Genomic DNA, 13,908 nt, shown 5'->3' with positions numbered 1-13,908 from the left:
CTTTTGCAAATCCAGAAACATCCCGATGGAACAGAACTTGAACAGTCCGAAACATGACAATAATGTTGCTGAATTTAATTCGTCCTCGCAAGCACAATGAACCAATTAACCAGAGATCCACTTCCTTCCATGGTTCTGAATAAAAACAACATTCTGTCGTGGCCGAAACATGCATTACTCATAAGATAATATTTATTACATAAAACAATAGCTGTTCCTAATTCTCACAGGCCAACTGGTAATTCAACATTTTCAGAGATACAAGTTCAGTGATTGCTGAAAATATATCTGGCACCTCTCCAACCATTACTATTGGGTGACCTACAAAGGAAAGAACATAGGTGGGGCACATTCATAAACTACTGTAACAAGGCCCAATTTCCTTAAGATACATGAATACTGCTAGTAGAGGACAGAAACACTTCAAAGGTAAGCTATTTGTCTGAGCGTTCTGAATATTGCCAGTACAGTGGACAAAAGAAAGAAAAGTAAAACTCAGTTCTTTTGATAGTTTTATAAAGAAAGATTTATACATCAAGTTTATGTTTCAAACAGGTCGTGTAAAACCTGTATGCATACATACCTCCAAAAGTTTATAAATTTCAGAATGCCCCCCATGCTGTTCCGTTCTAAAGATTCCATTTTATCTTTCTAGCAAGTTTAATTAGCTAAACCTCCTGTAATAAAAAAAACTTATTAGCTAAATGTTTATCCTGTAATAAAATTCCATGTGTATTTCTAATTGACCATCATATCCAGTATCTAGTTACTGGACGCTAATTATTATTTATGAACATATCCTATTCAAAATAAGCAAAGTAACAGCCAGAGTGTATGTCTACATTATGTCAGGAAACTAAATATATTGCAAGCTAAGATAGATTACCTGAATAATGCATTGAAATGTTCACTACCCGGATAATGAGATAATAAAGTTTTGCTTTTAAAAAATTGCAACTGAGCTACCCATTTCAAAAAGAGTGCCACTTGTAGTTGAGAACATATCTGAGCTGATCAATACCACAGTGCCGTATGATGTTGCAGGCAATCATAGGACTGAAATTGAATTACTGAACTGTGAAAAACCAAAAATCTCAAAACAAGGATCGCGTACTACCATTTGGCGTGGCAAAGTTTTGTTGGCAACTAACCAAACAAATAAGAATCTGCAAGGCTAACTAAGAAAAAAAATGTATTTAGAGGACATGCACAGGATAATGAATAATGATGCACATTCCCTAACTACAAAAGGAACAAAAGTGGAATCAGAATGCTCATTCTCTTGGTGAATGCGATTACCTGATTTTGTACAAGTGCATTATTTTGACTGACTGTACCAAGGACCCATGTAGAGGTGGTCCGTATTTCTTCATTTTCATTATTAAGCTCTCGAGTCACATGAAGAAGGTCCCCAAGTTTGTCAAGATCTGAGCATATGCAAGAACAAAAGAGTTTCAGAAAATCTTAGAAAAAAGGAAACTAACACAAGAGTTCACATGCTATCACTCGCTATTTTCTTTTCTGGAAGAGAAATCTTTGCAAGCTATAGTTGCATGGTTATACAGTTTTACACTGAAGGTTTGCAGAAACACAAGTGAGCACTTCAAACAATGCCTTTGGTATTTTTCACTACACTTGAACCATGAAGCATTTTAAGAATACAACCAATACAAGTAACAAAACAGTGGCTACATTATGTCAGCAGCCTAGACTATAAAGGTGTTTAGACTTAATAACTTAGAGGTCTCAGTTTTCTGTGGACATAAGAAGATATTTTGGTTGGTATGCAGAGCAGTAAGTAGCATACAGATGAACTAAAAAAGGAGCAGACTTACCATTAGCATTGTCAATGGCCTCAACAAGAACAAAAAGTTCCTGCAATGCACGCTGGCGACCCTCCAGAGAAATGGAAGAGTTTTTTTTTTAAGTCAGCAATTGCAATTTTCATTAAGTCAGCATCTGATGGCATCTTTAACTTCTCTATCAACTCCTGCAAGAAAATACATTCAGTGTAGTGTATAACCATCTTTCAACTAAATAGAGAACCAGCTGCCTGACTACTGAAAGAACACATACGACAATAAATTTATCTTTTCTTTGGCTAATAATAACAGTTACAAACAAATGTGCGGAATAAGTTGGGGCACTGCAGGAAGAAGTCTACAACTTTAGCTTGTGAAGTCTACAACTATAACCTTGTGAAGTCTACAACTATAACAAGAACATGCTAATAACTCTGGGCACTGCAGGAATAAGTTTTTCCATTAATGTGCTGGAAGTCCAAATGATATAACAAGCGCAAAAGCATGTCCCCAGCTCCAGGCATTGAAGTAATAATTCACCTGCTAGATGTACGAGCTGTACAGTAAAGCAGAGCGCTCCAAAACAGCACAAGTAATCTAGATCATGATCAAACCAAACTCTTATGTGTACAGCCCAAGCAAAATGAAAGCCATACATTGCGTTGGAATCTTTTTTTATGTATGTTGATCTTTATCTATCTCCAAAATCATAGATAAATAACTGGACAATGCAGAAGGATTTATGTATTCACCAACTTGCCCTGAGAAGATATCTTAAAATTCAGGTACGAAGAGTCCTTGCCCCCCCCCCCCCGCGCGTCGCTCTCCCGAGCGACTCGGGGGGCGAACCCCCTCGCCGCCGCGCAGCCCCTCTCCAGCGGCCGCCGCCGCCGCCGGCGACCGGCCGAGCGGCTAAGCCGAAGTCGGCTCAGCTCGCCGCCTCCCTCCCTCCACTCTCTCCTTCCCCTACCTCCCTCCCCACGATCCCAAATCTCGTCGAGCTCTGACTTCACCGTCGGCCGCCGTGGCCAGATCCGGCCTCTCCCTTGCCGGATCTGTGCCACCCTGGGCCGGATCTGGCCGCCCTTGGTCGCCTTCGGCGGGGAGAGCTCCTCCAGGCTGAGGGGCACCGCCACTTCGGGGCCCCTCCAAGAGCTGTGCGGCTCCCACCACGGCCGCCTTCCTGGGCCCTGCCCACGGGGCGTCCCGGGGGTGCGGCGGCGGCTTGCCCACACGGTGCTGCGGCTGCAGCTGTGCTGGCCGCTCGACGCGGCCACACGGGCGGCGGCGCCGGCGGCGGCCGCGCTCTGCGCGGCGGCGCCGGGTGACGTCGCGCGCGCTGGCGCAGCCGTGCGCGCTGGCATGGCCTTCGGAGCTCTGGCGGTCAGTGGATCTTGCTCGTGCTTCTCAAGTGATGCCTCTGCGGTGCTCAGGTTGCTGGTCCTCCTACACCTGAAAGGAGACCTAGGCGAAAGCCGTGCCCGGCACTCTGCCGGTGCTGACGACGGCGATGTCCGAGGGCGTCGCTCACCTTCTTGGAGGCGTCGTAATTGCTCTTTGCCCTGCAGTCATGGTATCCCTCCGGGCGAAAGCCCAGCTCTGGTCTACCAGACCGGCGGCGGCGGCGTTTCAACGTGCGTCCTACCTGTAGGCGTAGTCGTGGAGGAATACTTCCCGGCATCATCACCAAGTTCTCTACTTTGGCCCTTCGTTGACATCCCCCTCTGGTGGTTGCATAAGCCAGTAGCTGGCGAATGTCTTCTAAGAGTTTCTATACATCGTCATCATCCATGTTCCTTGATTGCATCGTCTCATCAAATGCCGGGTCGCGAGACCATGATCCCCTCTCTTGGATCAACTCGTTCTCCTCTCGTCGACCCTTCCCCTTCAAGGTTTCCTCTCCTCAAATGGCGTTGGTGGCTCGCCGTTGTGGATCCCGGATATGCCCCATAGAAGATGCAAGTCACGGCCGTCGTCTGTCGGTTTCGACTTTGAGCTTCACGGTCGCCTGTGGAATGGAGATCACTGGTGTATGGCTACTTCGGAGATGGCTTTGTTTTCGGTGATTGGCGACATGCCTTCACTTTCTAGAGGAGCAATCCTTGACCTTGTAGCCTTGGATGTGTTGTACCTTCTCCCTCCCGTGTGTTGTGAGTGTTTTTTAGCTCTAAACTGCTGAAAATGTATTGTGGACTTTGGCTGCCAAAAGCCCTATCAATGAAATTCAGGTGGGGATGCTCCCCCCCCCCCCCCCCGGTGACCGTCAAAAAACAAATACAGGTACCAATAACTGGAATCACCATGTGCTAATAACTGGACATAATGCAACTATCCTCTGCAAGTTGTCTACCCCAACTTGCCTACCCCAAATTACTCTACTCAAGATCCTTTTTAGGTGAAGGATAGAAATTTGGTCTCTACTCTACTCAAGATGCAATTCTCAACTGAAATGCACTACCACACAGTTGCATCCTGATAAAAAGACCAAGAGCACACCAACCTCTAAGTTTCCCCCTCAGGTTAAACTAAAATACATAATTTTCTTGCATCTTTATCCATTACTGTGCAATAATCCGTAGGCACACTGACAAACTCAATCGATCGATATAAAAAATGAACATTGAAGCAACATCCTTATGTAAAGAAAAAAGAAAATTATGGGAGTTTACAATTTCCTTACCAGCACAATATGAAAAATGGCCTAATGCTTCAATGAAAGGCATTGATTCAATGTCTCCTGCATCAAGAATGCCACTGTTGTTATGAGGCGAAAATATTTTATCTCCTGCACCGGAATGCTGGCATCTATGGGAACGATTGAGCAAAATAATATGCTACTTCGCAATTGGCTTCTATGATACAGAATAACTTTTTACCTATTGTGCCACCAAGTTCGATGACACAGACATCAACTGGCTCTTCTGTGCCAGCAACTGGATTCATTGCGACGCGTTCAATCCACTCTTGTATTTCACCTGTGATGTGTGGCACAACCTGATAAAGAGAATATCAGCATAAAAAATGGCACATTTCCGTTATTACGGAATGCATTGAATCATATACTCTGATAACCAGATCTCACCTGAACAGTTTTCCCAGGTAATCTCCTCTTCGTTCTTTGTCGACAACAGACTGTAGTATGAGCATTAGTAAAGAAGTTATTACCGGTTATACTAAGAAACCAACCAGTATAGAAGTTATTTTGTATTCTAGGAAAACTATGTTGAATAAGCAGGAAACCAGGACATCTCATACGAGGTGTATATATATAAGCATTTATGCTCCAGTAGTTCTAAACGCTATCTGACTACAAAGTGATAGACAACAGTTACCCTTTCGCATTTAAACTGTATATTAGTCCCAGGATTCTGTACCGGGGCTCTTTCTCATTGGATTCTGTATCAGGGCTCTTTCTCTTCACTGAAACCTTAACAGGTCTCCTCCTGAGACCATATAATGACTTTGAAAAAGAACCATCTGAAAGAAAACAATTTAGAACAGTTAAAATAAATACAATCAAAATTTAGTCTCCGAGATCAAGCTTGCTTAGTTAAGATTGTCATTTAATCAGTTTGTAATATATCACATACATAAGTAGATTAAAGTAAGTTAACAGAGCAGTTGGCAGTTAGGCCTAGTGTTTGGATTCACATACATAAGTAGATTAAAGTAAGTTAACAGAGCAAATAGACCTGTAGGGCTGGATGGTACCATTCCAATAACTTCAGGTGGTATGTAAATTATGAGACAGATATGATGATAGTAATGCAAGTATATACATAAAGAAATATGGCTCGCTTTATTAAAATAATTAGTTACTGCTGCAAGAAATCTCTTTTCGCAATAGCTGCATCCAAGGGGGGTTTGCTGCAGAAAATAAGACACTCAGAATCAACACTGTAATGCATGTTCCATTAGTTTCTTGTATTACAATTTCGTCCCTTACAAGTGTCCTAAACAGATTAGTGTTTTCATGCAGAAAGAGTCTTATGATACAGCAACAACAAACCTGTTGTTCGTAGACTGTGAGACTCAAGGACGCCCATTAACAATGTTAAGAATTCATCCTCATAATCTAAAACTTTGTGTAGTAATGGACTTCTTAGTGCAAAAACCTGCAAGTAAAAATAAGTTGACCCCAATCCATATAATTGGTGAAATAAACTTTTCCGAAATGCATGGACATCAGATTGTAGGAGAGAACATCAATAAGGAAGGATCAAAAGTTTTTTGAGGGTACTTTCATGTTTCCCTAAGTAATGTTCGTATGCAACTTTGCACAATCAAACATAAAAAATGAGTTAACCATATGTTGTAGCAACCAACTAAATTCGGTTGCTACACAATAAACAACTGATTTGTCCCGATGTGGCAACCAACTAAATTCGCAGTTCACGGAACAATAAAATCCAAGGTCAACAGCAATCGCATAGCTGCATCATCACGGAGCTAGCAAAGCACCGGTCGAATCCTGAAACACAAATCCACAGCAGCACAAATTCAGGGAACACAAATCCACAGCAGCACTAGAATCAAGCATCGGACGCGGGGGGCTACCGACCTGCGGGAGCAGATGACGACCACGAGCCCGGCGGCGGCCGTGACCCCGATGGCTACGGCGGTGTTGCAGCGGACCCCGCTGGCGAGGGGGCCGGCGGCAACGCGCTCGACGCAGCCTCCGGTGCTATTCCCACTGCCTCCGGTGGTGTTCCCAGAGCCGCCGAGCGCCGCTACTGCGCAGGAGGCCAGCGGGGTTGGGGGACGGGTGTTGCGCCGCCGAGTGGCCTCAGGTGCAATCAGATCGAGGGAGAAGGGAGGCGAGAAGAGCAGCAAGGCCTCACCAGATCCGGACGAGAAGGTCCTCCTCATCTCCGGCGCCCCGGCCGCGCCACTCCCGAACACAAAGTTGTCGCCGCGAGAGGCACCTCAGGAGCCCACGGACGGCGAGTACTCCTGCTGGGTGAAGGCGGACGTCACGGGGCGGCGCGAGAGGTCCATCCCGGAGCGCCGTATCGGTGTGAAGGCGGCGGCGGGGTGGTCGGAGCGGAAGGGCGTTGCGTGGAGCCGCGGCCTCCTGGCCTTTCCTCGTGCGCGCAATCACCGCGCGTCGTCCTTTCGCGCGATCAAGAAGGGTTTCTCCGCGGCAATCCCGGAAGCCCGTCTGATGAGAATGGCGCGTGGGCGGGTAGGGGTAGGGCGAGCGGTGAGAAAAAACAATGGGGAAGGCAGAAACATCGCGGAAATGTTGTTTTTGCCGCTAGTGAGTTTTCGTTGAGCCTGGTTCAACCAAAAAATTTCTGATTTGTGGACCCTCTATGAGAGGGTAGGAGTAAAACTTTTGATGAGAAGGAATTTTAATTTCTTTGAATCCTTATAGTACCGATTTTGGTTCCCACGACCGAAGAGATCAGGTAGAGGGTGCATTCACGATCTCTGTGTTACTATGGAGCAAACAGTTTCCTGCACAAAACATTCTGAATCTGCCTCTTTCAAAGCTGTAACTCTTAACTTCCTGAAGAATGAAATATACTATGTTCGCTGCAATCAGTTAATAGTATTTTTCTCTCACACTAAACCAGCACCAACCAGCAGCCACCAGTCAGCCAGCAGTACTTTTCTCTCACAACAAATCAGCACCAGCAACCAGCGATAGCACAGCGAACAGAGTGATAATGTTATCTGCAACGACGCTAGGCCCAACCACATGTTCTATGATCAAAACCAGTACCCATTCTTGATGAAGGCCCTCACAGCTGCTCTTGTTGATATGAAGCTTCGTCTTGGTGAAATTTTCCCTTCAAGACAGCTCCGAGCGATGTAGGTACCTAGACGTTCAACGTCCTGGGGCAGGCAAACTATTACCATTTCGAGGACCGCGCGTAGCGCGGGTGGCAGAAGCCGGTGGGTGGCTTCCTGCCCGCCCGGTTCGATCCCTGGATCGACCGGGGTGTCTCACCGGGGGATTTTCCCCAATGGGGATTTGTGTTTCTTGTTTAAATCTACAGCCTCTCACGCGTGGAACCACAAAGGAAATGCGACGCGTCCGTCGCCTATGGAGTCATCTGGTGATTTCGAGAAGGACGCGGTCTTCGTTTCTAAGTGTAGTTGTAGGGTTGTTTGTACGTGTACAGTGTGTGCGTGTGGAGGGTGGGTGGGTGTGGATGTGTGTACATGTATGAACAGATAATACAGTCACGCGTGGAGCCACAAAGGGAATGCGACGCGCCCGTCGCCTACGGAGTCATCCGGTGATCTCGAGAAGGACACGGTCTTCGTTTCTGAGTGTAGTTGTAGGGTTGTTTGTACGTGTACAGTGTGTGCGTGTGTAGGGTGTGTGTGTGTAGGGTGGGTGGGTGTGGATGTGCGTGTACATGTATGAACAGATACTACAGCTGTACCCAGATGAGAGGTCCAAAAAAAACTATTACCATTTCTGTTAGCTGTATCTATGGTTAAGACCTCTAGAGCAGGGGCATTCTCCACTGCGTGGACGAGGAAAACAAGCTTGGCCTTGGATCCCGCTGAAACCAGTGATGCACATACTCCTCAGGTGCTTGTATGAGCGCTTCGGGAGGTTCCTAAGGCCTTGTTTAGTTCTTTACATGTAAAGTTTTTCAACCATACGGACACACATTTGAAGTATTAAATATAGATTAATAACAAAACTAATTACAGATTTTGCCTGTAAATTGCGATACGAATTTATTAAGCCTAATTATTAATCTATTGTTAGCAAATGTTTACTATATCATCACATTATCAAATCATGGCGCAATTAGTCTCAAAAGATTCGTCTCGCAATTTACACACAAACTGTACAATTGATTTTTTTTATTTTGTCCATATTTAATACTCTATGGATGTGTCCAAACATTCGATGTGAGGCCCTATGTCTGCATTCCCGTCGCCAGAAGTATTGAACTGAAAGATTCCAATGAAAGGATTGTGTGACCAATACTTGTACTTCGTGCATAAAAAAACTAAGACATGCATAAAAGATCCCTGATAGGCTGACCGCTGATGATAATAAGCATAGTAGGTGGATGCCAGGTTACCATAACAACAATTACATGCAACAATAATGGTAGTGGCGATGGATATACAGATAGATAATCAAAGGACAAGTAGTAGCAAAGGGACAGACACCTTGACGTCTCTAGCCTTTCTCTAGTAGAGGAAGCCATACCAAGAAGAGTACTTACATGGATCTCCAGCTCTTTGATGAGCGGAGCAGCCCTCAGAAAAGAGGTCAAAGAGAGAATATTATCCAAGTCTTCAGGGGAGTGGCTCAGCAGCAACTTTAAATGCTTCAGCTGAGAGAAATTAGATGAATTTTCCAGCAACGCAGGTGACTGAAAAATAGGAAACAACAATTCATGTCAATAGAATGTGAGTATATATAATGGCTTCAATAACAAATGTTAGTATTAAGACCATGGTCATGATTTTACAGAGCATTGCTAGAACTAACCTTTAGTCGAAGAGGAGCTTGCAGAGATAGATTTTGAACCCTAGCAAACATTTTCGGAAGCACAGTGAGGGCATGTTCAAAAGTTGTAAAATCAGTAACAGCAATATCAGCATCTTTCAGTTCCTGTGCTTGAATGGTTGGGACAGGCAGCAGCCTTCCGTTGTAGATAAAAGTACTCAGATTCGAGGCATGTAGTTCAATATTCGTCATCGTGCAGTGGGCAACACGCAAGTATAGCAGGTCTGACAATGGACGAGCAACTATTACCTCATCTTCCAAGTCGCATTTAACTAAACTCAGCCACTCAATCTTAGAACAAGCTGACAGCAAATCTTGAAGGTCCATTCTAGTGACACGCAGTGAGTACAGGTCAAGTCTTTTGAGATTTGGAAAACCACTGAACTGGGATGGTAGCTTGAAAGATACGAAGCTTAGTTGAATTTGCTGCAGACGGGACGCGGCTTCTCCATCAAGAAGTTCAAAGGGTAACGCATACCGTTCAATGCGGTTCCAATAATATTTTGGCACTAAATCAAGAGCTAGATTCTTTGTACATGACGCTGCTGGAGAACTGACCCAATTATCCAGATGAACAGCTAGAATACCGGCAAAATCTACTCTCATCTCGAGGGTTTCAACCACCTTGCCATGTTGCAGTTTCAAGACTCGATTTACATGGTCAATAAAATTTTGGAATGTAGTACCTACATGTCATGCATTTTCCAAACATTTTACTGGCATCAAACCTTAGTTTTGAGCAAATCGTCCACGTGTTTCTCCATTTGCTTGACAGAATGCTAGACTTTACGGCCTCTTTGAGCAGGAACTTTGAAAATATAATGCACTGCACATCCTGCAGAAAAGTAATACAAATTATCGTGTTTGCAAATTAAATCTTATAGTCAAACACCAGTCTGAAATAGAGAATCTTGACATACCTCTGGAAGATCTTCAAATTGAGCATCATATTTTCCCCTTTCGCAGATTCGATTGCGGGAGCAAAGATCTGGCAGCCCAACACTCCAACTTCAAAAAATATACCACAAATAACATGCCAACATACAAGTATAGAATTTGCTAAAAGCACAATATGGATAGATCAATATGATCTTAAAATCAATAATTAATTCTAAAATTTGCCTTAAAAGAAGCTTGACCATGGTGTATTGCATTTGCACAAGCCGATTAGGCTGCCTTATTGTGGGTTACATGTGCTCAAATTCTTAGGGTATGCCATGGCCCACCAGGTATACCCGCTAGATTCTCCCCACACATTGTTCTTTGTTCTGGTGCTACATTAGACAACACGCCATCTGCAAAATATCCCTCTTGATCCAATATATTGCAGCTACAATGTGAGGAAGGAATTTATCAAACACAGTAGCATTCATTGCTTTTGCTTCCCTTTATATCAGTTTCCACTGGGTGGATCATAATTTTTGTTGCAGACACCGATATCTGATCAGTGATCATGCAGGCATAAAAAGTGGATAAATTCATCAATTCTGGGTAGCGCTTTTTCAAGTTAACATTAGACCGTTCAGTGGGTTCAAATCCTTTGCATAATCAGTTTGAAAGGCATGGTTAGAAACTATTGAACACTTTAGCATTCATTGTTTCCCTTTAGCTCAGTTTCCACTGAGTGGATCATAATATTTGTTGCAGGAACTGATATTCGAAGGACCTGATCAGTGATCACCAGAGTGTGGCATAATACAGGCGTATTAAAAAAATGCAGCTGTAAAAGGTGGATAAATTCTTCCATTTTCAAGTCACCATTAGACCGTTCAGCGGGTTCAAATCCTTTGCATAATCAGTTTGGAAGGCATGGTTCTACTTAACGCAAGCATGCAACTGCAAAAGGATGCTGGCACAATGCAAAGTCTGAACCCACTGATAGAACATTATTATACAAGTTGGTTGGCTCCCAGGGTTCAGCGAGGCAATAGTGAAGATATGATTAATCCAACAATCGCAATATTTAAAATTCTCTTAACCTACAAGTTCTTCTACAATAGGGATAAGAATTATTACTAGGAAACATACAGTCATACAGAACAAGCAGATGCACGTTTGCATGTGCAGTATGGTAGTTCAGCAGACTGATTTCATGAAACTATTGGTGTAAAGAAATTCTTTTATGAACGAAATCTAAATGATGCTGCACTTTTATATATACTGACACCCAAAATCCTGATCATAATGTCGCTCTCAAAAAAATCCAGATCATAATAAGTTAAAAATAATTTTAAGATGATGGGGATGCATCTTTGGCTACGCATAACACTATCCCAATCTAGTGACAATGCAGACAGTTAAACACTCAATCGAAGCATCGATGTGGGGGGTTTGGTTCAAGATACCTCGAAGACTCGCCGCGGAAGCGGGCTAGGGCGCCGCGAGCGTATTGGGTGAAGTCACACGCGCCGACGACGAAGTCGCAGGCGCCGACCACGACGTCGATGGCGACGACGACCTTGTCGCCCAGAGGCATCGACTCGTCCTCGCCCAGGCCCTCGCGGGGGCGTCCTTGATGCGCCTCAGCGCGCCGCCGACGCGCGCCACCCCGGACCCGGAGCCGAGGCGCAGCAGGCCGCCGGTGACGCCGGGGCCGGGCAGGTCGTAGCCGTAGACGATGATGACGTAATCCGCCGCGACGGCGTCGGAGGCGGCGCATGTTCGCATCGGTCCCGTGCGCCGCCGCCGACACGGCGCGCCGCCTCGACAGCATGGCCATGGATGCGATTGCTCTTTTTTTTTTTGAAAAGGGCATAGTCACAGGCTCCAGTCAAATCGCTGGAAACCAGGGCTGATACAAAGTCCGGAATATGACTCATGTACTTAGATGAGCCATCCTTCAAAGTACAACCAAAGCTAGCTAGAGCATCAGCAACCCTATTACATAGTCTTGAGCAAATAGACACAGTACAACACACAAACTGTGACACCATAAACTCTCTAATCTGCCTAAATAGGCAGCCATTTGCCCATTTGTGCTTCTGTCTAGAGTTGTTGATGTGATTGCCTTCCCGACAACTGCTGCATCTGTCTCAAGAATTATTCTCGTCATTCCCAAAGCTGCAGCACGTTCAAGGCTACGTAGTACACCCAAAGTTTCTGCCTGCAAGGCATTAGCAGCACGGACAATCATCCCAGCTCCCCCTTCTAGGAAATTTCCTTTATAGTCACGAGCAACAAAACCCCAACCACCCTGTTTTGTTTTTTCATGAAAAGAAGCATCCACATTAATCTTATAGACATCCACAGGAGGAGGTTTCCATGCTGGACGTGTAGCACAAGAAGGAGCATCGCATTTTGCATTTAGCTTCTCATATTCAAAGATGTGGAAGTTTACTGACCCGATAATGTCAGCGATTGTAGGCATATTTTCCCCAGCATTTGCCTTGTTACACGCTGCCCACCACCGCCGCATCCATATAAAAACTTTATTTCACTCATTTTCCTTCATATTCAAAATTCTCATTACAGTTTCCTTTCCCGATGTGCACAGCTCCAATTCAGTTCTGATATTCTCCAAGCTCATGATTTGCCAACATTCTCGGACTCTTTTACATTTGAAAAACAGATGCCCACAGTCTTCATCTAGCCGATGGCATACAGGACAGATTGTGTCCATCTGGACTCCTCTCCTGGCCAAATTCCGCCTAACCGGAAGACTATTATGGGCTAGCCTCCAAATGAACATTTTAACCTTGTTTGGGAATTTGAGCTGCCATATCTTATGCCAACTGAATTCATTATTAATCATACCTGCAGCCATCGAAGAAGAGGCATCCTCCCCCAATTCCCAATCCCGAAATTGTACAGCTAGTTTGTAGGCAGATTTTACTGAAAAATTCCCAGTGCAGTCAAAATGCCATGCTGGCCAGTCAGTTGTTTCCACATCAGTTGGGATTGTTAGAATGACATTTGCATCCTCCGGCCAGAAAGTATCCGTGACAAGCTGCTCATCCCACGTCCCTGTTACTGGGTCAATTAGTTCTGAAACTTTTGTCAAGAGCGATGAGCCACGCGGTGTGATCGGTCTCCTTGTAATTCCACGTGGAATCCATGGGTCGGACCAGATCTTTGTATCATTTCCATCACCAATACGCCAGATTATTCCTTTTTTGAGAAGCTTAACACCCTCCAAAATACTGCGCCACGAATAGGAAATACCTCCCTTCGCTTTGCACTGTAGTATACTTGTACCTGAATAATATTTTGCTTTCAAAACCTGACCAACAAGAGTATCAGGATTGGTTAAAAGCCGCCATGCTTGTCGAGCTAACATCGCTAAATTAAAAAGATGTAGATCACGGAAACCCAGTCCACCTTTCTTCTTGGATCTTGTTAACTTCAGCCAGCTCAACCAGTGAACTTTGTTATCTTTATCTTGCTGACTCCACCAATACCGGCCAATTATTGAACTCAATTCATCACATAAGCCTTTTGTTAGATCGAAACATGACATTGCATAGGTCGGTATTGCTTGCGCCACAGCTTTCACCAAGATCTCCTTTCCTGCCTTCGACAGTAAACGCTCCTGCCATCCTTGAATGCGAGCCCAGATCTTTTGTTTAATATACTCAAATGCTTTTTTCTTTGATTTACCCACAGAAATAGGAAGCCCCA

The 13,908-nt window shown here is 44.6% G+C and overlaps 1 protein-coding gene and 1 pseudogene across 23 annotated transcripts; both read right to left on the bottom strand.

Moving 5' to 3' along the window:
* Positions 1-78: 78 nt before the first annotated feature.
* On the bottom strand, positions 79-6,997 carry LOC120702949 (CTP synthase-like). Of its 23 annotated transcripts, none has more exons than XR_005686603.1 (10): positions 6,644-6,996; positions 6,364-6,535; positions 5,135-6,273; positions 4,885-4,934; positions 4,679-4,796; positions 4,483-4,539; positions 1,836-1,990; positions 887-1,427; positions 584-677; positions 79-451 (listed from the first exon to the last, which is right to left on the bottom strand). XR_005686603.1 is itself a non-coding variant. In XM_039986944.1 (7 exons), exons 2-6 carry the CDS (start codon positions 5,190-5,192, stop codon positions 1,953-1,955), a joined length of 279 nt encoding a protein of 92 aa, XP_039842878.1. In that variant the 5' UTR covers positions 5,193-5,917; positions 6,644-6,987; the 3' UTR covers positions 98-1,427; positions 1,836-1,952. The 23 variants fall into 23 exon arrangements, 4 of the variants coding, with proteins under 4 accessions (XP_039842878.1, XP_039842879.1, XP_039842880.1 ...); XR_005686604.1 differs by having other exon boundaries at positions 79-321; XR_005686605.1 differs by having other exon boundaries at positions 1,300-1,427.
* Positions 6,998-7,994: 997 nt separating this feature from the next.
* Positions 7,995-11,206, bottom strand: LOC120701838 (annotated as a pseudogene).
* Between the last annotated feature and the right edge of the window lie 2,702 nt (positions 11,207-13,908).

This window comes from Panicum virgatum, chromosome 4K (genome assembly GCF_016808335.1).
Source record: "Panicum virgatum strain AP13 chromosome 4K, P.virgatum_v5, whole genome shotgun sequence".
Lineage (NCBI taxonomy): Eukaryota > Viridiplantae > Streptophyta > Magnoliopsida > Poales > Poaceae > Panicum > Panicum virgatum.
The sequence above is the reverse complement of the archived record's forward strand: the minus strand, read 5'-3'. Positions and strand labels throughout refer to the sequence as shown.

What these genes read in the sequence shown, in the direction of transcription:
- LOC120702949 (XM_039986944.1), bottom strand. An exon ending in CGAACTTGGTGGCACAATAG is followed by an intron (nt 4,540 to 4,678) that starts GTAAAAAGTTAT and finishes TTCTTGATGCAG; the next exon opens with GAGACATTGAATCAATGCCT. An exon ending in CCATTTTTCATATTGTGCTG is followed by an intron (nt 1,991 to 4,482) that starts GTAAGGAAATTG and finishes ATTTTCTTGCAG; the next exon opens with GAGTTGATAGAGAAGTTAAA.